The following is a 23,842-nucleotide window of genomic DNA, read 5'->3' as shown; positions in this document are numbered from 1 at the left end:
GGGTGGTCATTTACCATCCTCTCCTGTGCAGCTAGGACTCTCCACCGTGTCTGGACAGCTGGAGCCTGTGGTTCTGGTCCCCACAGCTTGTCCTCCCAGGAGACCCCCAGGCCTGGTGCTGGCTAAGTGCTGGGACGCCCGCCGGGTGTCACCTCGGGAGCTTCTGAGGGGCCTATCCCAGGATCGAGAGCTCCTGGGAAGGGTCCTCCCTGCAGCTCCTGGACCACTCTCTTGACTCGGGATCTCCCGGGGGTCTCCCGCAGGGCCAGGGATCTCTTTCTGGGTAAGAGTGGCCGCTGCCCTGGCCCCCCTGGCCCTGCGGCCGCGGGTCTGCGAGCCACAGGCCTCGTCCCCGATGGAATCCTCAGAGCTGGAGCCCAGGGGCATAGGGTTCTGCAGGGCCTCCATGTAGGACTTCCTGAACCAGCGTCTGGCCTCCACACCGGCTGGGGCCCTGGGCGGCCGCCTCCTGGAGCTCGGGCTGCCCCCCTCTGCGTGCAAGGCGAGGGCCTTGGAGCCGTCCTTCTTGTCCATGGGGTCCAGCCTCCCTCCCGGTCCTTCAGGGCTCCCAGGACACTCCCAGGGGCCCTGCTCTGAGGGGCCAACCCCCGTGAGGCCTCCACTGGGACTCCCGGACAGGGTCCTGGGGCTTTCGCACTCAGCGCTTCTTGGGGAAGGAAGACGGCGGGGCTGGTCCCTGCTGGGATGCCCGCCGCAGTGGGGCAGGGTTGGGGTGTGCCTGGAAGGCGTGCCTCCCTGGGGAGCGGGGCTGGCCACGGTTGGTGCCGGGGCTGGGGCCTCCGAGGCGCTGCCGGGCGGCGGCTGCTGCGGCCCAGGACCGCTGGGGCGGCTGGGCGGGTTGGTTCCGGTGGCGGGGACAAAGACAGGGTCTGTGACGTTGTTCCAGGGGGTGCGGTAGACCGCCGAGCCCGAGGTCAGCAAGCAGTTTTGCAAGGGGACACTGTTCTGCTCCCCGTTCACCAGTTCCAGGAACTGTCCCGTGAAGACACAGCCGTACAGGGTCTCAGGGACAGTGACCTCCTCGGAGCCTCGTCCAAGCCGGGAGAGGCGTTTCAGGACCAGTCTGGCGGGCTGTCTCCCCGCCGCCACGGTGATCTGCAGGTAGAAGTCCCCGGGCCTGAGCCTGACTCCGCGCAGGGGCGCCAGCTGCACCACCACCTTCTCGTGGATGCACAGCGGCCACCCTTCGTGCAGGAAGAGGAGGCCTGCGTACCTGGCCTGGGACAAGAGAGGGAGGGAGGGAGATTAGCGGCTGACGTGGAACCTGTCAGAGCCCCTGGTCTCTGTCCAGCAGGAGGCTGGGCGACTGGGCCCCCCAGCACCCCAGAACACAAAGGGGTCAGGACCGAAGACAGGGCGGTTAGAAACGCATTTGTACCGCTCTTCCTGGGTGGCTGGGGGAGGTGGACAGCTGCGGACGGGGAGACCCCGCAGGCACAGTCTCAACCCCGGGCGCTGCGGGGCGAGCCGCTCCCAGGGGCCGGCCCCACCCGGGCAGGGGCTGGGCTTTCACCCTCTCGCCCCTGCAGCACTTGTTCTAAGCTCGCGGCACCCACGGGCAGCTCCCAGGCAGAGCCCGGCCCCTGGAACTGCAGGGTGGGGAGCACGGAGAGAGGGCACTGATCTAGGACCCCCACGTCACGCCAGCTCCCACCCAAAGCAGCCGTCCTTTCTGCTTATTTGAAGGGGTCACTGGAGTTTGCAACCAAGCTGTCGATTATGGGGTGAGCCCTTGACCACCTCTTTGAGAAGAACTTGCTCTAGAAAAAAGGTTTCGACTTCAGGATGGATGAGCCAGTGTCTCCGTGGGGCAGGAGGGTGTCGGGTTGTTAGGGGACAGCGGTGGGACGCCCACATGCCAGAGCTACAGATACAAGTTCTGAAATGGGATCGCATTCTACTGTTTAGGTTTAGTTCCAGCAGTTGTTGTTTTTTTTTTTGCGGTACACGGGCCTCTCTCACTGTTGTGGCCTCTCCCGCTGTGGAGCACAGGCTCCGGACGCGCAGGCTCAGCGGCCATGGCTCACGGGCCCAGCCGCTCCGCGGCATGTGGACGCGCAGGCTCAGCGGCCATGGCTCACGGGCCCAGCCGCTCCTCGGCATGTGGGATCTTCCCGGACCGGGGCACGAACCCGTGTCCCCTGCATCGGCAGGCGGACTCTCAACCACTGTGCCACCAGGGAAGCCCAGTTCCAGCATTTTTTTTGCAGCTTTCCCTACTCCAGCACTGACTTACTGCACAAACCCTAATTAAATAATACAGAAAATGAAAAAGAAAGAATCTCATCCTGATATACCTCTAGAGACTTTTAACTTTTCTGTGCCCTCATCCACTGTTTATTATTATTAGTTATTTAAACTGCAATAGTAATGTAGACAGAATTCGGTATTCACGTCAGCAGTCACCCTGAGCAAGCACTTCTGTTACTCAGTTACCATCTTGATGGCTACTTAACGATCCTCTATCCTCAGAATCAACAGTGCTACTATGGATTTCTATTGTAAATTAAAAATGCAAGGAACATGTTCATGATATCATTTTCATGATATTCTTCTTCTTTTAAATTATCATTTTCTGGGATTAGGATTACAGGATCAAGGGCTATGAATGTCTTTTATGATTCTTGACAGTATGACCAATTTGTCATCAAGAGACATACTGTCAGCAGTAGGGTATCACAGTAAGGTAGCACCGTGCCCGCTGGTTAGCAGAGTAAGCCTTTACATCAAGAAACCGTTTCCTAAATTAACACGTATGCTGTAGAATATTGTTGTTTTAATTCACATCACGTGATTGTGAAGCCAACAGTTTTCTGATGCTTTTCTGTAAATTCTCATGTACTTTTGCTCTTTCTGTGAATTGTGGTCCTATTTTTGCCTTAATCACGTGACTGTGAAGCCAACAGTTTTCTGATGCTTGTTTTCTGTAAATTCTCATGTACTTTTGCTCTTTCTGTGAATTGTGGTCCTATTTTTGCCTTAGTTAGTGCGAGATTTTACAAAAACATTTAACAGACAGTAATTTTTCTGCACTCACCGTTAGCGGACACGTATCCACCACAGTTCTGAAAGGCAAACTCTCTACAGTTTTGATTGTAAATCTTTCTACTCCTCTGGAATCCAAATTCAACAGATGCTATAAATATAGTCATGTTCTGAATAGTTCCAGTTCTGAGAAAACTCCAGGTTGAAAGGGAGCTTTCTTTCTCTCATTTCAACACCTTCTCTAAATGGTTGTTTGCGGGAATTCCCTGGCAGTCCAGTGGTTAGGGCTCCATGCTCTCACTGCCAAGGGCCTGGGTTCAGTCCCTGATCAGGGAACTAAGATCCCACAAGCCGGGCGGTGCAGCCAAAAAACCCCCCCCCAAAACCCCCAAACAAATCAAAAAAAGGTTGTTTGAGGTGTTTGAAGGAAGAGGTGTTAGAACCAAAGCTTTTTTATTCAAAAGGAGGTGGGTGGGCTTCACTGTTTAAGAGCTACAGTTCAGCTGCTAAAAACAAGTGCAGAGTCTTTCTTTATAAGGAGCTTTCACAAAGCGGTTCAGGAACCTGCATGTCACAAGATCATAGCAGGTTTTCAATCATCATAGACACATCACATCAGTTATTACAATATCCAAAAATCTCAGCATTCCTTTCCCGCTTGGGTGACTAAAAACAAAACAAAACAAAACTTTTCTGGTCCCTTGGAGAAGCCAGAACAGGGACTTGGCTGTGGATGAAATGTGAAAACTACAGCTGAGCTTCCCTGGGTCCTTGACAACTTCACATACTGTTGCCGCGTGCAGACCACCCACTGTCCAGGCTGTCTTGGGCAAGGGGACAGGCGACCTTCCTGGGCCTGACTGGGCACCGAGGGACAAGCTTCCCTCGGCGTGTGTCCATGGGACACCGTCCCAACTATCTGCCTGTTGGGGTCCTGTCCCCCCGACCCTGTGGCAGAGGATGGTGCCCCGGTGGTCCGCTCAACAACACATTACCAGGCACCAGAAGCACCTGAACATATTTGTTCATATTTCAGGAAGACTGACCAGCTTCCCAGATGGTGACTAGGTGTTCTTCAACGTGCCCCTGGCCTGAGCTCTGTGCATGGAGTCTGGCTGCCACACGCAACTTGCTGCCTCCTCAGTGTCTGTATGTTTCAGCCAGGGCTGAGAATTACACACCCAAGTCCTGAGCAGTCAGTTAAAGCTGCCATAGACCACAACATCACCTTTTATCTCCAACTTTTTAAGGTTTCCTTTCTATTTTGCTAATTAGGGGATGTTTCCAAAGTGAAGAAAGTAGAACAAGCAGAACTGCCCTGTATCCACACTCACAGGCCTTCAACAGCACAACATGCTAAGGTCACTGCATGGCCTCTTGTGCTTGTTTTAATTATTTATTTATTTTTGGCTGCGTTGGGTCTTCCTTGGCTGCGTGTGGGCTTTCTCTAGTTGCGGCGAGCAGACTTCTCGTTGCGGTGGCTTCTCTTGTTGCGGAGCACGGGCTCTAGGCACGCGGGCTCGGTAGTTGTGGCTTGCGGGCTCTAGAGCACAGGCTCGGTAGTTGCGGCGCACGGGCTTAGTTGCTCCGCGGCATGTGGGATCTTCCCGGACCAGGGCTCGAACCCGTGTCCCCTGCATCGGCAGGTGGATTCTTAACCACTGCGCCACCAGGGAAGTCTCTTGTGCTTGTTTTTAAAATGTACGTTGAAAAACACAGATATAAAACAAACTTACAACCTCTCTTTGGCTTAATATTATTATCACCATCATTACCTCATTTAAAAACATTTCTTTAAAATATTTTAATCTGTGTATACTAATCCATCATATTTATACATTACTGATTTAATCTTTCTCCTAATATGTATATTAGGATATGTTTTTTACTATTATAAGTAACATTGCAACACATATTATTGGGAATGAATCTGGCACTGCATTTTAGATCACTTGCTGTGGCTAAACTTTCTGAGTCAAACTGTGTATGACAATTTAAAGATTCTGCATACATATTAAAACAACTGCTTTCCAGAGAGGTCATCCCAATTTTCACCACAATGGGAAGAGCATCACCTTGTCTGTCGTATTGAACTCTCTCTGCTTTGAATACTAACCTGTCTATTTTTATGTTCATTAGTAAGCAAAAACTTGTGTCTTGTCATTTGCTTTGCGTTTCTCAGACCACATGGTATATCTGTTTTGATTCTTTTACTTTTAGTCTTTGGATTGTCTTTGCATTTAAAGGGCAATTCTTATAACCAGCATTTAGTTGGTCTTGCCTTTTTTCCAGTCTGACAATCTCTGTATTTTACTTGGAATGTTAAATTCACTTAATGACATTTAATATAATTATTGACACGGCTGGATTAAGTCTATCATCTTGGCATAAAATTTCTATTTGCCTTATCTTTGTACCTTTGTTCTTCCTTTTATCTCCTCTTCTATTTTTTAGATTCCATTTATTTCCTCTATTGAATTTTTAATTATACCTATCTGTGTTATTTTTAGTGGTTGCTCTCAATAGTACAATACACGTCTTTAACTCATCACAGTCTATCTTAAAGCAATAGTTTATTACTTTAAAACAATGTAAGAACCTTACAGCAGTAAGGTAAAATAATGACGTTTCCAGATAAATAAAAGAGTAGACTAGCACAGATGCTATGCAAGAAATGCTAAAGCTATAATTTCAAATTTATAATTTTAGCATTGTAAAGCTATAATGCTAAATGCTGTAATTCGATTTACTCCCTTCCACAGTTTGTGCTTTTGTTGTCATATGTCTTATTGCTACATTTGTTATAAATCCCACAATATATTGCTTTAAGTGGTCAGTAATTTTGTGTGTGTGTGTGTGGTCACTAATTTTTAAAAGAAATTCACACTTACAAATTTAGCCTTTCTTTGTGCTCTTCATTTTTCTGTAGATCTGAGCTTCTACCTGGTATCATATCCTTTCAGACTCTAGACCTCCCTTTAGCATTTCTTGCATAGCATCTGTGCTAGTCTACTCTTTTATTTATCTGGAAATGTCATTATTTTATCTTCCTGTTGAAAGGTATTTTTTTGCTGTATATAGAATTTTAGGTTGACTTTTCTTCCTTTAACTTTTTTGTTTTGTTTTGTTTTTGCGGTACGCGGGCCTCTCACTGTCGTGGCCTCTCCCGCTGCGGAGCACAGGCTCCAGACACGCAGGCTCAGCGGCCATGGCTCACGGGCCCAGCCGCTCCGCGGCATGTGGGATCTTCCCGGACTGGGGCACGAACCCGTGGTCCCCTGCATCGGCAGGTGGACTCTCAACCACTGCGCCACCAGGGCAACCCCCTTTAACTTTTTAAAGATATTTTTCCATTGTCTTCTGAAGTCCAGTGCTTCTGATAAAAAGCCACCATCATTCTTATTTCTGCCCCTGTATGTTAAGATTTCCCCTTTATGATGGGTTTTCAGCATGCAATTACAATGTGTCTAAGTGTTGTTCTGTTGGTATTTTTCCTGCTCCGGGTTTGATGAGCTTCCTGGATCTATGTGTTAGATCTGTGTTTTTTAACAAATTGTTAAATTATCCAACAATATTTCTTTAAATATTTTTCTTGGCCCTATTTTCTCACTCCTCCCCTTCTGGGGATCCGATTGCACGTATGTCTGACTTGATACTCCCATAAGTTACTGAAGCTTGCTCACCTTTTTCCCTCCTCTCTCTCCTCTCTGTGCTTCCATCTGCCTCATTTCTTCTGGCATGTCTTCAAATCATGTATCCTATCTTTTGCTGCATCCAGTGCATCGGCAGGCGGACTCTCAACCACTGCGCCACCAGGGCAACCCCCTTTAACTTTTTAAAGATATTTTTCCATTGTCTTCTGAAGTCCAGTGCTTCTGATAAAAAGCCACCATCATTCTTATTTCTGCCCCTGTATGTTAAGATTTCCCCTTTATGATGGGTTTTCAGCATGCAATTACAATGTGTCTAAGTGTTGTTCTGTTGGTATTTTTCCTGCTCCGGGTTTGATGAGCTTCCTGGATCTATGTGTTAGATCTGTGTTTTTTAACAAATTGTTAAATTATCCAACAATATTTCTTTAAATATTTTTCTTGGCCCTATTTTCTCACTCCTCCCCTTCTGGGGATCCGATTGCACGTATGTCTGACTTGATACTCCCATAAGTTACTGAAGCTTGCTCACCTTTTTCCCTCCTCTCTCTCCTCTCTGTGCTTCCATCTGCCTCATTTCTTCTGGCATGTCTTCAAATCATGTATCCTATCTTTTGCTGCATCCAGTCTGCATTAGTCCCATCCAGTAAGTTGGTTTTTTTTTTTATTGCAGATACAGTATTTTTAGTTCTAAGATTTCCTTTTTGTTCTCATTTTACAGTTTCCAAATCGTTCCTGAAATTCTTCATCCACTTCATCCATAGTTACTTGTAGATTATTTAATATGTTTATCATTGTTTTTAAAAAGTCGGCCTTATAATTCCAAACCTGGGTAGTCTGTGCGTCTCTTTCTATTGACAATTTTTTCTCCTTTTTATGGGTTGATAATCTGGTGCCTTTGCACATTCTGTAATTTTTAAATTTTATGCCTGAGCTTTTGCCTAAAGCAGATAATTTTTTAAAAAGAGGAAATGCTCTTTACTCTGTTAGACGGCTAGGATGAAGGGTTCATCAGTTTAAAGTGCTTAGAAACAGAGCAAGTTTGGGGTGGGTTGTGGCTTTAAACTCTCCAGGAGTCCAGTGAGGTATCTCTTCACTTTTCAGCTCAGCCCCTAACTCTCTTGGCCACCAAGAATAGCTTATAAAATTTACATTGCTTGAGGCTTGGTTCAACTTTCATAAATTTCGGTTTACCAACTGTTTCAAGTGCTCCAATGGTTGGGTTCACAACTCTCCGTCCAGGGAAGCCTGGTACCAACCGCTGCTGGACTTCTCAACTGGGACATGTTAAAACTATGAGACGAAAATGTTCAGACTGTGAGACCATGAGACCATGCGAGTTGGGAATCACGACACTTTGTGTGATTTTAAGGTTTTGATATATTTTGCTTTCTGGTCCCACCCCTCAGTCTCCACTTCTCCTGTCAGAGAATTTCTAGGGTTAGTAGAGAGGATTATCGTTACATTCGAGGCTCCTCCAGATTCCAGCCTGATATTCCAGCCCTGAGGTCTCTGAAGTCCTGTTCCTCCCGGTCTGAGCAGAGATGGTCTTTCTCTGGCAGCTCCTCATCCATCCTCCCTGAAACCGCAGTGACTGGCCCCAGGGATGAAAGTGTCTGCTGCTTTTTGCTCACTTAGGAAGGCACTGTCACTCCATGGTTAAGTTCTTTTAGCTCTTTGGGTAGCCACAGCTCTTGGACGGCTTTAAGGGAAGGTGTAATTGTTTGGTTTATATCAGAATTTCTTGTTGTTTTGGCAAGAGGAAAGGTCTTTCATACACTTCGACATCCTAAATGGAAACAGGACTCACCTGTTCATCAGCTCTAACTGTTTTGCCAGTTTCCTTTGTGGTTCTCTGTTAGGAGTACATTTACAAATTTCCAAATAGAAGGGTGTCTTTTAAAAACTTGATTTCTAGTTTTATTGCTTTGTGGTCTTAAGAAATCAATTCTTTGGTATTTGTTAACATGTTACTGCTAATGGTCAATTCTGGTCAAATTTGGTAAATGTATATGAATGCTTAAGAATGTATGTTCTTTAACATTCTCTAATTGTATACATTCTTGAGATAAATGTATATCTTCTAATGGTAAAGCTTGGCTAGAATTTTATCAAATCCTGGTTAAGTTTGGAGAAGGTTCCATTTGTGCTTGGGAACTATATGTATTCTAAAATCGTTGGGTTCCGCACTCCACGCATGCCCGTTAGCAGAGAGAGATATCGTGTTCAGATGTTTATTTTAAGTAATATGTGGCCTGCTTTTCCTGTTTGCTTTGGAGGGAGGTGAAATCTCCCACTTGTAATTCCCTCAATTTATGCTTCAAGCATTTTCAGGCTATGCTGTTAGGAGTTTACGGATTGTTATACCTTCCTGGTTGTTAGCAGTATTATTATTGAATGGTCCTCTTTAGCCCTATCAATGCATTTGCCTTTTACTATATGTAGTTTGCTATGAACATCGCTACATCCATTATCCTTGGTTAGAATTTTGCTGGCCTACCATTTTCAACCTGTTATTATATATGTTGTACTTTTTATCTCCATGTTTTTATCTTGTTTATTCCCTTCTCCTTTTCTGATTTCCATTTGATTTCATTTTTTAAGTTCTAATCCCTCGCCCCTGCTTTCCCCCCTTGCAGAAACATTCTGTTTTATCTATCTTTCTGATAACTCTTCTTTAAACTTCTCCAAGCATTTTTTTGACACAAACCGTGATGAAACAAAGTTACAAATAAGTCAGTGAGTGATTTTAAGCATTTCTGGTTTCTACAGAGGGATGGGAAAATTGTGGTCATCGAACTCTTAGGTTAACATAGAAACTTATCTTAAAATTAATATGTTTAATAATGATCTCCAAGCCACATACTTCGATGATACTTGGTAAATGAATAAAAACTGCATTGAATTTACATTAACGAAAATATTTTTATATTCACAGTTCCTCAAGATAAGTTCATTTTCTCCTATGTCATATAGATGATCAAATTTTAATTTCTTAATTAAAAAGTAAAAAGCAATATAAATATGAAAATAGTAAGGCTGTCCCTAAATTTCATTTTATGCTTTTTAAATACTTGTAAAAATGCATCCATATTAAAGAGTAATATTATTCATATGGCTTTTTCAGAAGATAAGCAATTTGGAAGTGGGAAGGGTGATGACGTGTTAAAATGGAAGGAAAAAGAAAATTAGAAGAAAGGAGACAAAACATTAGTTCCGAACAGCTTTTCAAGACATGCCTTTGAAAGGGAGCAAGTGTTTTCAGATCCAACTTAAAGCAGTTTGGCACTGTGTGCTGCTTTTATCTCCTGACAGGCAAATTTCTCTGCTTCTTCCCTATCAATAAATACCCTTTAGATGCGCAAAAGGTACATAATCATGAAGGAAATATCCTCTAGGCAGACTACTGCAAACAAAGAATTAAATCTAGGATATCCATGGTCATTTCTCTACCACACTCAGTTAAAAGACATTCAAAGAGTTTAATAAATCAAAGTAGCCCAGTGGTAGTTTTTCAAAAAGCCCTAATTCAATATGAATGGAGTAGTAAAAGGTGACGATTAATAAAGATCTTACTTTTTAAGATCTAGCCATGAGTCTCTGCAGCAGTTCACTGCAACATACCTGCAAGGTGGCTGCCATTAGTTTTAACACTGCCTCAGAAATAACCTCCCATTAAAATATCCTCCAAATAAACTCAACACATAAGAGATTCATTCAGCAGGGTCTGTCTGTATCTACTGGAACTGCTCCCGTACGTTCTGAGATGACCACTCAGGAGGGGGACTTAGTCCCTTCGTACATAGACTGGAGTGAGAGTTCCCTGGGGCACCAGAGAGAAGTCTGCAGACAGTGGGCTCCATGCTCACTGGCAGGTTGAGAAGCCCTGTTTCTGGGACATATGCCTTATTTCACCAAGTATTTGGAACCAGGAAAAGGTGGAGCCAGAAGCCAAAGGGAATAAGCTGAGCCACTGCCCAAAGGACCCAATGGAATAGAGGAAAATGGGATGGTTTCCCCAGTCGTGTGTTTAAATGCTACAAAAAAAATGGCTGAGACTACAATTTATTTGTATTTTTTAATAATACCCTGCTTTCTTTCAGAAAGAAAACAACAGATGCTCACTTGAATGATGTCCGCTTAACCCCTGGATTAGTCTGAAATGCACAGAAGCATATCCTCCTTTGCTTCCTTCACCAGCATATTTCCCTGGATCTAAAATCCCTACGGCTCAGATTAGCTATTTTCCAGCTACCAGATTAAAACACTGCCTGCCTCTTCTCCCTAGTCAAAAGTGAACGGGCGAGCCTCACACGGGCTCCATCCCGAGGAGGTACTCACGCAGGCCTCCCGCTGCAGGTGGTGCAGGGCCCTCTTGGCTGGGATGAGGAAGTCCATGAGGCAGCGCAGCCCGTCCCCGCCGTAGAGCTTCTCGGCCACGCTGAACAGCTGCCAGAGCACCGTGGCTGCCGTGGCCTCAAAAGGTGGGTAGAGGGCAGAGAGTGCGTTCTGTATGTAGGTGTCGAGGGAGTCCAGATCCTGAAGTGGAAGACAGGTTTGAGAAATTTAATACATCTAATAAGACAGGTGCACTGGACACCTTCACAGGCCAGCACTGAGGTGTCCACCGTGAAGGCACCCGTCGTATGTCCGGGGATGTGAGTTACCTTTGTGAAACACGGGAGGCACGGGCGAATCCCCAGCACAGAGAAGAGTTCCTGCTGGGGAGGATCTGTTGGCCCTCACGTTGTCACAGAGTGCACGAGGGGAGCCTACCTGACACCTGTGCGCACGAGGGGAGCCTACCTAATGCCTGTGAGGGACGGCTGTCATTGTTATCACAGGAGGCACCACCAAGTTTGGTCTGACATAAGTTCCATCCCATCAAATTCTGAAACATGCACCTTAAATGATGCTTTTTAGGATCTTCCGTGCAGCATGGGGAGTTTCTCAGGGGCTTCCCCCTTCCCCGGCCCCCCTTCCCCAGCACTCCTGGCTCCGCATAGGGAATGGGGGGCCCTTGTGGGGAGGACAGAGCTGGTCCATATGCCATTTTATACCTAGAAAAGAAGTTCATCCTAGGAAATACATTTTACTTGTACTGATGGTTTTTTTAAATTTAAATAGAAACCATTAGGGCATCCTGCATCAAAATCCCAGAATTGTGCTCATTCAGTCATTCCAAAACCAGCTATCAATGGTATCTGATTTCCCCTTTAAATTTTGGTGCAACATGCTTTTATATAAAGACAGAAAGCTTTTAGTTTAAAAAATACTTAATTCTATTTTTGGATGTAACATTTCCTGAGGAAATGCCATAAGGTTTATGTGTTTGGAGAGGAAATGCAAGGCCACAAATAACAGTTAAAAGCCAAAGAGGTTAAAATTGCATAATTGATTTTTAAAGGAACAATGATTACCGTCTGAGACTCCTCTGAATGGCTAATCATAGACACTTTCCCAAGGAAATTGAAAACAAAGCAGTGAATCCTCTAAGTCTGCAGTAAGTGAGGACTTGAAGAGAAGCCGTCTGTCCTGCCCGAGAGCCGAGAGCCGAGAGCCATGTGCTGCAGGGTCAGTTCAGAGGCTGGAACCCCTCCACCTCCCTGTCAGCCTGGTGAGGCTCCCAGGCCCGCACAGGCCTTCCTGCCCGGCCAACAGGGCCACTCCCTTGTCAGCAGGAATTCTCTAAATACTCATTCTTCCCCAAAGTGCCATGTGCTCTGGCTTCCGAGAACTCCACTCACCCCTGAGTCCCAAACAAACATCAGTCCGGGGGCTGACGGGAGCAGTGGGGGCAGGCCTCAGCCTCCTGGGAAGTTGCTGGAGATACAAACCGGCTGGAAGGAGGTGGGTGCGGCCCGGAGCACAGTCTCTAAGGACCTGCTTTGAACTGAAATGCAAACGTCAGGCCCTCCGTGGGAGAGACGTGCTCCAGCCCCTCAGACGCCCAAACCCAGGCCCGCTCCTCCCCCAGACCCACGGGGCAGGTCCCGACTCCTCGGTCGGCTGTGGTCAGCACGATATCGGCCCCCACCTCACCAGCTCCCCTTCTGAAACCTGCCCAGTGTCGGGGGGAAGGGGCCGCTCCTTGAGATCCCACAGCCCTGGTCACCCACGGGGCAGCAACGGCCTCCCAGGCCCCTTCTCTGCCCTTCGGTTCCCGTGGTGACGGGGTCTGGCCCTGCACTCAGCCTGGGGGATGCCCCTCCACCAGCCCCCATGCCCTGTGTGGTCCCCCCACTCGGAGCCTGGTCCTGGCAAGAGCTGCCCAAGGGGAGCTGCCTGCCGTCCGAGAGGCCACTTCCCAGGTTAGGTCAGTCGAGGAAGCCTTGGGAAAGCCAAGGGAGCGACTCCTCTGCCCGAGGGCGCTGCCTGCGCAGCCCTGTCCAGCTGTCACCGCTCTCGGGGGACTGCCGTGGGAGCCCCCTGCCACCCCGGAGACTGCTGTCCTTGGGAAGAGAGTTCTGATGGGCCAGCCAGGTTACCCGACTGGAGGTGGACGTCCAGGGCCTGCACCCCAGAACAGACACGAACCGCCCTGCAGCCTGAGGGGCGCCCCAGGCTGGCGTGCTCGGTATGGGCAAATGTTCCTACTTGCACACAAATTATAGCGGGGGCAGCAGACATACAGGAGCCTGAGAGCAGAGGCAGAAACTATTACATTATAGCAAAACCAAATTACCTTGAATACATTCATTTCTGCTTAAGAGAACAGGAAAGCATACAGTATGTTTCAGAAAGATTTCCATAAGAAATGCTTAAAAAGAGAGCATTGTTTTAGCATCTTAAAGGGTGAAGTTCCATCATCTGGTACATTTTCTGTTTAGCATCGTCTTCCCTGATGTTTGCTGGGCTGCGCGTGCATGTGTGTGTCTGTGTGTGAGCGTGTGGGGTGTGTGTGTGTGTCTGTGCATGTGTGTGTCTGTGTGTGAGCGTGTGGGGTGTGTGTGTGTGTCTGTGCACGTGGGCGTCTATGTGTGTGTCTTTGTGGGGTGTCTGTGTGTGTGTGTGTGTATGTTTATGTCTGTGTGTGTACACCTAGATAAGTAGGGAGCCAAGTGGGCAAATTCTTGAAATAGTTCCTAGGCCTCTGGGAGCAGAGGCTCTGTGGGGTGTCTGTGTGTGTTTGTATGTTTATGTCTGTGTGTGTACACCTAGATAAGTAGGGAGCCAAGTGGGCAAATTCTTGAAATAGTTCCTAGGCCTCTGGGAGCAGAGGCAGAGGAGGAGAGGACACAGGGAGGGAGAACGTCCGTCGAGCGTTTCTAACTGTTTCCACCTGGCCCCGCTCTCCATGTGATATAACTCACCCATTCACCGAAACCCGGCAAACCATCAAAATGTCCCAAGTAGACAGGAAAGGACCGACTTCGGAAACAACTCAGGATTCCCGTTTGAAGCAAACGCACATACGGACATGGCTGGCTTCAGAACGTAGGACTGAGCCTGTTTGCTTGATTATAAGTCTAACCGTGGCTTAGACTGTGACATTAGTGGGATGGCTGAGACAGCACTGGTGTGAAGGCACTTGATCACCATTCCGCTGCACTGAGAATCCTGTGTTATTTGGCCGACAGCAGAACTGCTTTTGCCTTTTAACAACAGAAAATTTACATCTGGAAAAACACTGTAAAGCTTCACTCTTGACGACAGATTTGTTTCCCCCGCTAAGTTTAGTAAAATTTGGGTGACATGAGAGTGACTTCATGGCAGTAAGTTCCTCCTGCCCTGCGCCTGCAGGAGAGGACCCAGTCTCGGTGCACAGGCCCACCCCGTGACCCTCTAACCTTGCGTGTGCTGGAGATGAGGAGACAGAGGCTGGGGCCTAGTGGGGGCCGGTCGCAGAGACTCGGGAAAGATGCCTGATGGAAACAACCTGCTTCTCCCTCCCGGGGGCAAGAACAGCCAAATGTCACGGCAAACGGAGTTTCTTCTCACTTGGAGGCTTGTGCTGACTGAAGGATGCCAGCTGAACGGGGCGAGGGACCAGCAGGGTGCCCGTCCAGGGGCCGGCCGGCTGGAGAGATGCAGCCGAGGCTGGCCCGCCGTGCAGTGCTCACATTTTAATTCAAGTGCAGCATCCCTGAGGATGAGTGAGGGTGTGAACCCCGGATGGAGCCGCAGGCCGTCTGCAGCCATGGCAAGGCAGCCCACACATCAGGAGAGGGTCTGCAGGGGCCACCCCAGGGAAGGCTCCCAAGACGACAGAGAGCTGGATAGAGAGGGTCCGCAGCAGGCAGCGCAGACCAGGTTCCGAGACCCTCCCCCACTACCCTGAACAGACGTGGGCTGGCCTCTGACCCAGTGCAGCCCCTCACGTCACAATGGGGACAGAGAGTGCCAGAAAGTCAGAGGCGTCGGCACAGCCACCCTGGGGACGCCTGCCCTGCGGCCACCCTGACGACCAGAAAGCCCAGATGCCCAATCTTGTGGGTGACCCCTTGACATCTGGGTCATCACGCCCAGGGACAGTAGGGTGCGTCTAGGACACAGGACGGGGTCTTAGATGGGCTAAGGGGAAGACCGGGCAGCCAGTCCTGTCCACCCCCCTCAGCCAGGCTTTGGGGCTTCTCCAGGACACAGTCATGTCACCTTGCTCTGAAAATCCAGTGTGCCGATGTCAGGGTGCAGAGAGCAAACAGAAAGTGGCCTGGGGCACCGTCCCAGAGGCACCATCCCTGGGTCGGGGGCTGGGTGGGGGCAGCGGTCACAAAGGGCCCCCGTCTCGTCTGGGAGTCGGCGCCTCCCGCATCCCCATGACCAGCCCCCAGCCGTACCCCAGATGGCACACAGCCTAGGATGGGACCATCCGACCTGGGGTGCCTGTCAGCCAGGCACTTCCACCCCAGAAATTCACCAATGTGGCCTTTGCCTTGGCCAGATTTTATAAATAAAAATCAGGCTGTAAGGGCGGCAGCAGGTACCCATCATGGGACACTGGAACTCTTCCGGCAGTCCATCCGAGCAGGGGCCCCGGGGATGGGAGGGGTGCCCACGATGGGCCTCCCTGTGGCCCACTTTCCGTCAATGGCCACTTTCTCGGCCCCATCGGCATGAATGAGGAGGCTGGCATGAAACCCACACCCCCCAGGAGGGCTGCTCCGGGCAGCCAACCTGGTTGCAGCCACTCAGGTACTCTTAACAGAGGCCTCCTTGCTGCAAGGGCCCAGTGACGGCCCCCGGTGTCCTGTCCAGGGCCCCGATGGCCATCTCTGATTTCCTGTGTGCAGAGACCCAGAAACCACCTTTGAGTCAAAGAAAACCTGTCTAGGAAGCCTGGTCCCCTTGGCTGGGCTGGTGTGCTAGCCTGTCTATACCAGATCTGGCTGCATCCAGCCTGTCCACACCTGGCCAGTCTACACCCGGCCCTGCTCTCCACTGGCCAGCTGCTGCGTGTTAGGGATTCCTGGCCGTCCCGGCTGTGGAGGCTGAAGATGCTTCTAAGCCCAAAGCTGCACAGGGAGGGAAGCGTTGGGAAGGGAAAGTGCCTGGGCCTCTTGAGGTCCGCGCTGTAGGCTCCTGGAAGAGTTCGGAGGTCACCGAAAGCATCGTGTGCCCCAAATCCCGCTGGCCTAGCTTTAGAGACCCCGGGCCTTGGTGAGCAGCCGCCTCTGGCACATGTCTAGCTCTCCTGACCCGCTTTCTAACGAAATTGGCACAGGAAGCCTCCGGGAGACTCCGGATGCCGGCAGCTGGGGAGGGGGCTCCAGGGAGCCCTCGACTGCTGAGACCCTTTCTCTCTGAATTCCACAGCCCATCCAACAGCCACCTTTTAAACCTCTCGGCTATAACTGAGCCCAGAGTGGTGACTGTGCAGGAGGAGCACGGCTTTCCTCCCTCACTCCAGCGCCTGTCCTCCCTGAAGCCCAGGGACACTGGCCCACCTGGGACCCAGGTCTGCTGCTACAGTCCCACCCGGAATTCTCAGGACCTAGGGGTGGCCTGGCTGAGCCACTGGGCCTCGTGGTGACGTCTCATGCTGGCGACAGACGCCACTGTGATGTGGCCAGAGGCCCCCTTCCCACACCAGGCTATGTCCTCAGGATGCCCACGGCTGGCCCGGCTCCTTTCCTCTGTCCACGCGAACACAGCCGGCAAGCCCCTGCCCAGGGCAACTCCGCCCTTCACTAACTCACAGTCTGCGGGGGAGGGGATCCCCAAAACCTGACCCCAGGGAACGAGGCCAGATCCGGGGGCAGGACGTGCAGGCGGGAGCACAGGGCAAGCAGACAGGCAAGCCCGGGGTCTAGGCTGGCCTTGCCACGGAAGCAGGGGCCAGCTGTGGGCAAGGAGTATTCCAGGGATTCCTTCTCTCTTCCTGCGATAGCCAGGTGCTACCCAGGAACCCACAACAGGAGGACAGGATGTGGCCAGGGCCTGAGTGCCTGGGATGGGAGATGGGCAGCTGAGAGGGGGGGTTCAGCAGAGTCCAGTGGGCCAAGGAGGGTGTCTGCGTGGGCTAGGTTCCCAGGAGGAAGTGTCCCGTGGACACCAGGGGCTGTCCTCGTGGGCACATGCCCTCCTCCAGCAGTGAGAGAGGCCGGGGCTGAAGCTGACTTTACGGCTGCCGAGATGATAATGAGCCCGTTGTGTTTAATTCCTACAGCCTGAGAGAGGCAGGTCTGTGTCAGCACGTCCCAGTGGGCAGGCCCCAGAAAGCCGCATATTCCAGCCTGCTGTCTACAGTCTGCACCGAGCAAACCTCAGAGGAAGCCAAGTGGACAGGACTGCGCCTCGTACCTCGGTCCTCCCACATGCACACACACGCACACACGCCCAGATGCACACACGCATACACTCCCACGTGCGCACACGCGCACACGCATACACTCCCACGTGCGCACGCGCGCACACGCATACACTCCCACGTGCACACACGCACACACGCAACACGCCCAGATGCACACACACCCACATGCACACCCACGCACACACGCCCAGATGCACACACGCATACACTCCCACGTGCACACACGCGCACACGCATACACTCCCACGTGCACACATGCGCACACGCGCACACTCCCACGTGCGCACACGCACACACGCAACATGCCCAGATGCACACACACCCACATGCACACCCACATGCACACCCACGCACACACGCCCAGATGCACACACGCATACACTCCCACGTGCACACATGCGCACACGCATACACTCCCACGTGCACACATGCGCACACGCACACACTCCCACGTGCACACATGCATGCACCCATGAGAACCGTGCCCTGCACCTTCATCTCCTCCTCACGCACAATGCACACGCATGCACACACACCTGCACACCCACCCTCGCTCCACTCCTGCCACGCACATCCCTGGACTCCGTGTCTCACTTCTGCAGCCTTGTTTTCCATCAAGATCTGCTCTGGCCGTCCTGCGAGGAGCCATTAGAGTGGATTTCAGCAGTGCGTGGAGCTGGCAGAGAAGAGTCATGAGAAAACACTCTCTAATTTTAACTTTTAAGAATGCAGTGCTAAATATTCATTACATTAAACATTAAATACTGCTCATACACTCCCACGTGCGCACACGCGCACACGCATACACTCCCACGTGCACACACGCACACACGCAACACGCCCAGATGCACACACACCCACATGCACACCCACGCACACACGCCCAGATGCACACACGCATACACTCCCACGTGCACACATGCGCACACGCATACACTCCCACGTGCACACATGCGCACACGCACACACTCCCACGTGCACACATGCATGCACCCATGAGAACCGTGCCCTGCACCTTCATCTCCTCCTCACGCACAATGCACACGCATGCACACACACCTGCACACCCACCCTCGCTCCACTCCTGCCACGCACATCCCTGGACTCCGTGTCTCACTTCTGCAGCCTTGTTTTCCATCAAGATCTGCTCTGGCCGTCCTGCGAGGAGCCATTAGAGTGGATTTCAGCAGTGCGTGGAGCTGGCAGAGAAGAGTCATGAGAAAACACTCTCTAATTTTAACTTTTAAGAATGCAGTGCTAAATATTCATTACATTAAACATTAAATACTGCTTACAGATTTTTCTATCAAACTAACAACAAAAGGTATTAAAATAAATAAATATGCTAGTATTAAAAAACCCCAACTCTTTGTATTTAGGCCTAAAGTGTTTTTAAAATCCCAAAAGGAAAATTTCAGTCTAAGGACCAGGACCTTCATCTGAAGAAATGAGGGGGCTGGACGTGGACCTGCCCCAGTGTCTCCACAGAGCAGCCTGTGTTCCCTCAGATCACTGAAAATAATTAAGGAAGGAACCACCTTATGCTATTCCTAGCTCTTTCATATTCAAACAAGGGTCCTTAAATTTCATAGCAGTCGACAGAGCTTCTAAGAGAGCCTCTTCTCTGAGCTGGGGTTGGCTCTCCAGTCCTCCCGGTCTTTTCTGGTATTAATGACTTGCCGGCTTAGCATCTTGAGTGAGCGCAAACCAGGGTTCCTACGCCTGCGATTCCCTTCCTGAACTGGACCTTCCACGGCTGTCTGTTAGTGAGCGCCCCAACGCTGCTAAGGTTGCCGGCTGCAGAGGGAGAGCAGCGGGCCGGACGGAGATGTGGGTCTCTAGTTAAACCCCTTGCAGGTGTCAAGACAGATGCAAAAGGCAGTTGCTTCCAGCGAAATTCTGGCTCCTCTGAGCAGATATCCAGGAGTTGGGTTCTACGGGTTCAACGAACTATGAAGCCAGAGCAGGGGTTTCATAACAAGGGGCAGGAATACTGCTAGGCCCGTGGGAAGCAGCCTCGGCAGCTCCTGCCACCTGCTCGACTCTCAGATGCCGGTGGGTCCCGGAGTCAGAGATGGACGTGGGAACCAGCTCTAGTGAGGCCCTTCATGTGCCGATCCCGAGGTGCGGGGGGAGGCGTCCATCCACAGGGGACTGGAGGTTTAGGACGGCCTTGCTGCAGCTGCCTCTAAGCAGAGGGCCTGGGGGGAGGAAGGTTTACAAGATCAACATTGGTGTGACCTGCTTGTCCTTGGCTGGGGAAGCAGGAGCTGGACCTCTCCATCCAGCCACCACCTTTGGACCTTTCCAGGGCCGAGGCGGCAGCATCTGCCACCTGTGGGGTGAGTCTCCTCTCCCGGCCAGTGCTCCTTGGGCCCTGACCCTTGGGCCATTGTAGCTCACCTCACACCCTCCACAAATGCTTCTCGGTTTCCCTAATCCAGGCGAGCTCAGATTGCTCACTTAGCGCTTAACTGTCTTCTCGTCCCGTGTCTCCAAACCCAGGGTCTGCTTTCAGCCAGTGCACCGTGTGGCCCACCCTGCCTGTTGTTGGAGCTGAGTTACAGCCACAGCATCTTTAGAAGAGAAGGGCACAGGAATGTTGGACCAAATATTTATGACAAAGAAGTTCGGACTCTAAAAGAGCTTAATTTACATGGAAAGATCCCTCTGGGGAGCAGCCAGTCTCCAGGATGCCGGACAGAGGAAATGTGTTCCACTAAGGTGCTGAGCTGGCAGAAAACAGGGCAACCCCTCTGTGGGGCTGTTGTTTAGGGATGCCTGCTTCCCCGGGGAGGACGGCATGCCCTGCCCGCCCGCATCACGTGTGGCCGTGCGACAAGGAAACGTGGTGGCCGCGTGGACGCCAGTTCTGGCAGAAGCTTTGCAAGCAGCCTCGTGCTCTACCTGGAACCTTCCACGAGCCGCGCAGCACCAGAGAGGGGCCGTTCCATGATTTACCTGATCACAGATAAAGCTGGTGTGATGATCCCTGGGACTCAGGGTCACTGGTGACTACAGCGTCCGAGGGACACCTCCCACGAGGGCAGGCAGGGCACACATCTCCACCGAGGGGCCCCCTGGACAGGTGTTCTGCAGTGCACCGGCAGGGACAGAGCTGTCTCCAGAGTCCTGAGCTGGAGCTTCCTGGGTGACCGAGCCCCGAGAGGCGGGGCCGGGAGCAGAGCCTCATAAGCCATCGAGAAGCTCCCAAACTCAGGAGCTGTGAAAGTCTTGGGAGGGGTCTTTCACGCAGCATCCGTTAGACAATGATGGATGCACAAGGGAAGCCCGATCACATGTTCACTTGGTCTTTACCCAGGACAGAAGCAGCTGCAAACACAAAGTCCCAGACCAAAGCCTGCCCTGGGCTCAGGAGCCCACCGCACCAGCAGTGACCAGGGAGTGACCCCTGCTTACTGTTCACCTGCTGATCCCACGGTGGTCAGTCAAACAGACATGGTCCTGCCCTCAGCACAGAGGGGAAACGGACCTACCGGGGAAGCAAAGGAAGGGAGGGCCAGAGGGGGCTGGCGTGGAGGGGCCAAGGAGGAGGAGGCTGGCCTGGGGGTGGAGGGCGTCCCCTGGCTGAGGTGAGGGCGTGTAAATGTCAACCCTGGTTCTATATCAGCTGCTGCACAGCACAAAGTCCCCGAGATTTCTGCACTTCTGGTTTCTCCATTTGTAAAATGGAAAGGTTACTATGAATCTAATTCACCAATTATTCCACAAGGTAACAATGTATTTCATCTTGAAAGGAATTCAAAGCTTTTTATTTTTTAATACAAAATGCCAACTGACAATGAAATGTTGGCTTTTAAGGCATTTTGGCTGAATTTAGTTCTTTAGTTCATTTAGTTCTTTGAAGGTGTTCGATAAAAAGTGCGCAAAACTGCCATTAACCACCATCAGTGCAGATTGGTGTCCTCGTGATGAAATATGATTTCAGCTGGAAGTTAAGACTTTTGTTCATTCTAAACCAGAAAAGATCACGTCAACTTAGAAAAATCTCCCGTAGTCTTCATTACAGCAAACCTAACTTTTATACCCTGGGTCCTCCGCGGAGACCCAGTCCCAGCAGAGTGTGCGCGAGCTTTGAGGCCTGCAGACGAGTTTGGGCTGCTCGGCCAATGGACACCATTTGCCTCTGCAGCCATGTTTACAGTTCTTTCGGAGAAAAATTGATAGGAGCCATTCTTTCCTGCTTAATTTATCTGGAAAACCCTTTGTCAGGAAAGGAAAGTGCTCTTGAAATTTGTCAGCTCAATCAGACATGTGGCTTCTCACGTATAAAGATAAAAACTCATTTTTCATCCCTCCAAGGTTTTGCTGTCCTTTTTTGTTCACATCACTGTTAAACTGAGCCAAAACAAAACACCTTCAAAAGCAAGTTCCCTTTTGTCTGAGTCCAGCTGCTTTGCGGGCGTCTGCCTGGCATCCTGTCTTCAGCCAGCACACCTGGCCTCCCTCCCTACGCCTTTGGCATGTTTCCAACAGAGAAAAAACGAATTCTAGATGACACTCAATGGACGACTGAAATTAATTTTTCTAAATTGTAGATCTGACAGCAGATTTCACCTAAATCACCAATTACATGTTTTTTTTTCTATGCTTGCTTTTCTTTTTACACTTTTGGATTACATTCCTACATAAATAAAGAAGCAGCAAGTACAGAGAGGGTAAGTGGGAAAGTGATATTGTGTGTTTCCACTACTAGGTTTAAAATGTTGACTAACATCTTCCAAAGCATCCTCTGAGTGGGGACCCCCGGCCGCAGCTGTGACACAGCAGCTGCGAGGAAAGTTGGGAACCAGTCTGACTGGGGTTCTTCAAACCAGGGTGCAGGAACCCTGGAAGAGTGCCCCTCAGGCTGGCAGTGTTCCTTGCCTGATGGCGCCCTGAAGGTAGCTGCTACCAGATCCTAATTGGATAACCATTAAGGTAAGAAGCCCACAATGTCTGGGCTTTTACACATGGTTCCTGTGCTTTTTTAAAGGACCTCAAGATTTAACCTTAATCTTTAGTTTTGGTGGGACAGGTGAAGACTGCTGACACGGGGCTGAGGTTGTCTGCAATCGGGGCTGGGCCTGGGCCTGGGCTGGAGCACCTTTGTTTTTTCCAGAAGGAAGGGGCGGTGAAAGCTTCAAGTCTGCAGACATTCTAGCAGGGAAAGCGCTACAGGGACACCTCACGAAGCCATATTGGAGAGCAGGAAGGCAGAGGCAAGTGGCAGCATGTTTAAGCAAAATTTAAGGTATTTGAGGGGAAATGCAAACTCTATATGCATGATTAGAAGAACAAAACAGATATTCTAATAAGAAACCTGTACTGTGTGTACTTGCAATGCTAAACGGTGCTTTTCATGCACCCTCCCTGCCACCGAACTGCCCCAAGAAAGTGACCACAGAGCATAACGGTCCCAGGCACAGACAGGCAGGGCGTGTGTGGCTCCTGCCATGTGAATGGGCCCTGGGTTTCCTGAGAAAGGGACCTGAGAGGGACAGAGAAGGACTTGCCAAACAAAACTGGGAGGGATGTCGACTCTGAAGATGAAGCTAACCCTGGAGCCCCAAACCACACTCTGAAAGGGCGTGGCAATTAAACACCAGGGGGAGCCCTGGGGGCAAACACAGGATAGAGGGGGTGGTGCTGGCGCAAACCAGAAGCACCCGGTGGCAGCTGGGCTCAGAATGCGAGCAGCCTGATGGGCAGAGCCGGATGAGTGCAGGCTGGGGGCTCTGCAGGGGGCCGTGCAGGCAGCATGTCTGCACAGCCCGTCTCTCAGGTGCTCACACTGGCAGTCACACACCTGGTCCAGGAGGGATGTGGGCAAACACCTGTGCACGAGCGTTCCTCACCCACGGAGAAGAACGACCCCAGGAAGTGGACATACCCCAAGTCACAGACCGGCAACCAGGGCAGGGTTTCCCACACAGTTTGGGTTTTCACCTGTGGTCAAGGCAATAGCTCTCTCTTTCTCCACAAAGTGTTCGAATGTGGACAATAAATGATATGGCTAGTCTGCTTATAACATGTGGGTTTCCTTGAGCCCATAAGGGGATAGCTCTCAGCCCCTGTACCAAAGTTTAACCCTGAATTTTCAGTTTGATTGGTACTATAAATGGGCATACCACACTGAACAAAAGAAGGGAGTGAGTGAGTGTGGAGGTGAGTGAGTGTGAAGGTGAGTGTGGAGGTGAGTGAGTGTGGAGGTGAGTGAGGGTGGAGGTGAGTGGGGGTGGAGGTGAGTATGGAGGTGAGTGAGGGTGGAGGTGAGTGAGGGTGGAGGTTAAATATGGAAGTGAGTGAGGGTGGAGGTGAGGGTGGAGGTAAGTATAGAGGTGAGTGAGGGTGGAGGTGAGGGACGGTGGAGGTGAGGGTGGAGGTGAGGTTGGGGGTTAGGGAGGGTGAGGGTGAGGGTGGAGTTGAGGGA

The 23,842-nt window shown here is 50.6% G+C and overlaps 1 protein-coding gene across 1 annotated transcript in view; it reads right to left on the bottom strand.

Annotated features, from left to right (window-relative positions):
* Window positions 1–23,842, bottom strand: part of PLEKHG4B (pleckstrin homology and RhoGEF domain containing G4B) — an 87,532-nt gene that overhangs the window by 53,899 nt on the left and 9,791 nt on the right. Inside the window, 2 exon segments of the mRNA XM_055086384.1 lie at window positions 15–1,239; window positions 10,998–11,195. Of these exon segments, the coding sequence (XP_054942359.1) occupies window positions 15–1,239; window positions 10,998–11,195 (1,423 nt within the window).

This window comes from Physeter macrocephalus, chromosome 8 (assembly GCF_002837175.3).
Source record: "Physeter macrocephalus isolate SW-GA chromosome 8, ASM283717v5, whole genome shotgun sequence".
Classification (NCBI taxonomy): domain Eukaryota; kingdom Metazoa; phylum Chordata; class Mammalia; order Artiodactyla; family Physeteridae; genus Physeter; species Physeter macrocephalus.
The sequence above is the reverse complement of the archived record's forward strand: the minus strand, read 5'-3'. Positions and strand labels throughout refer to the sequence as shown.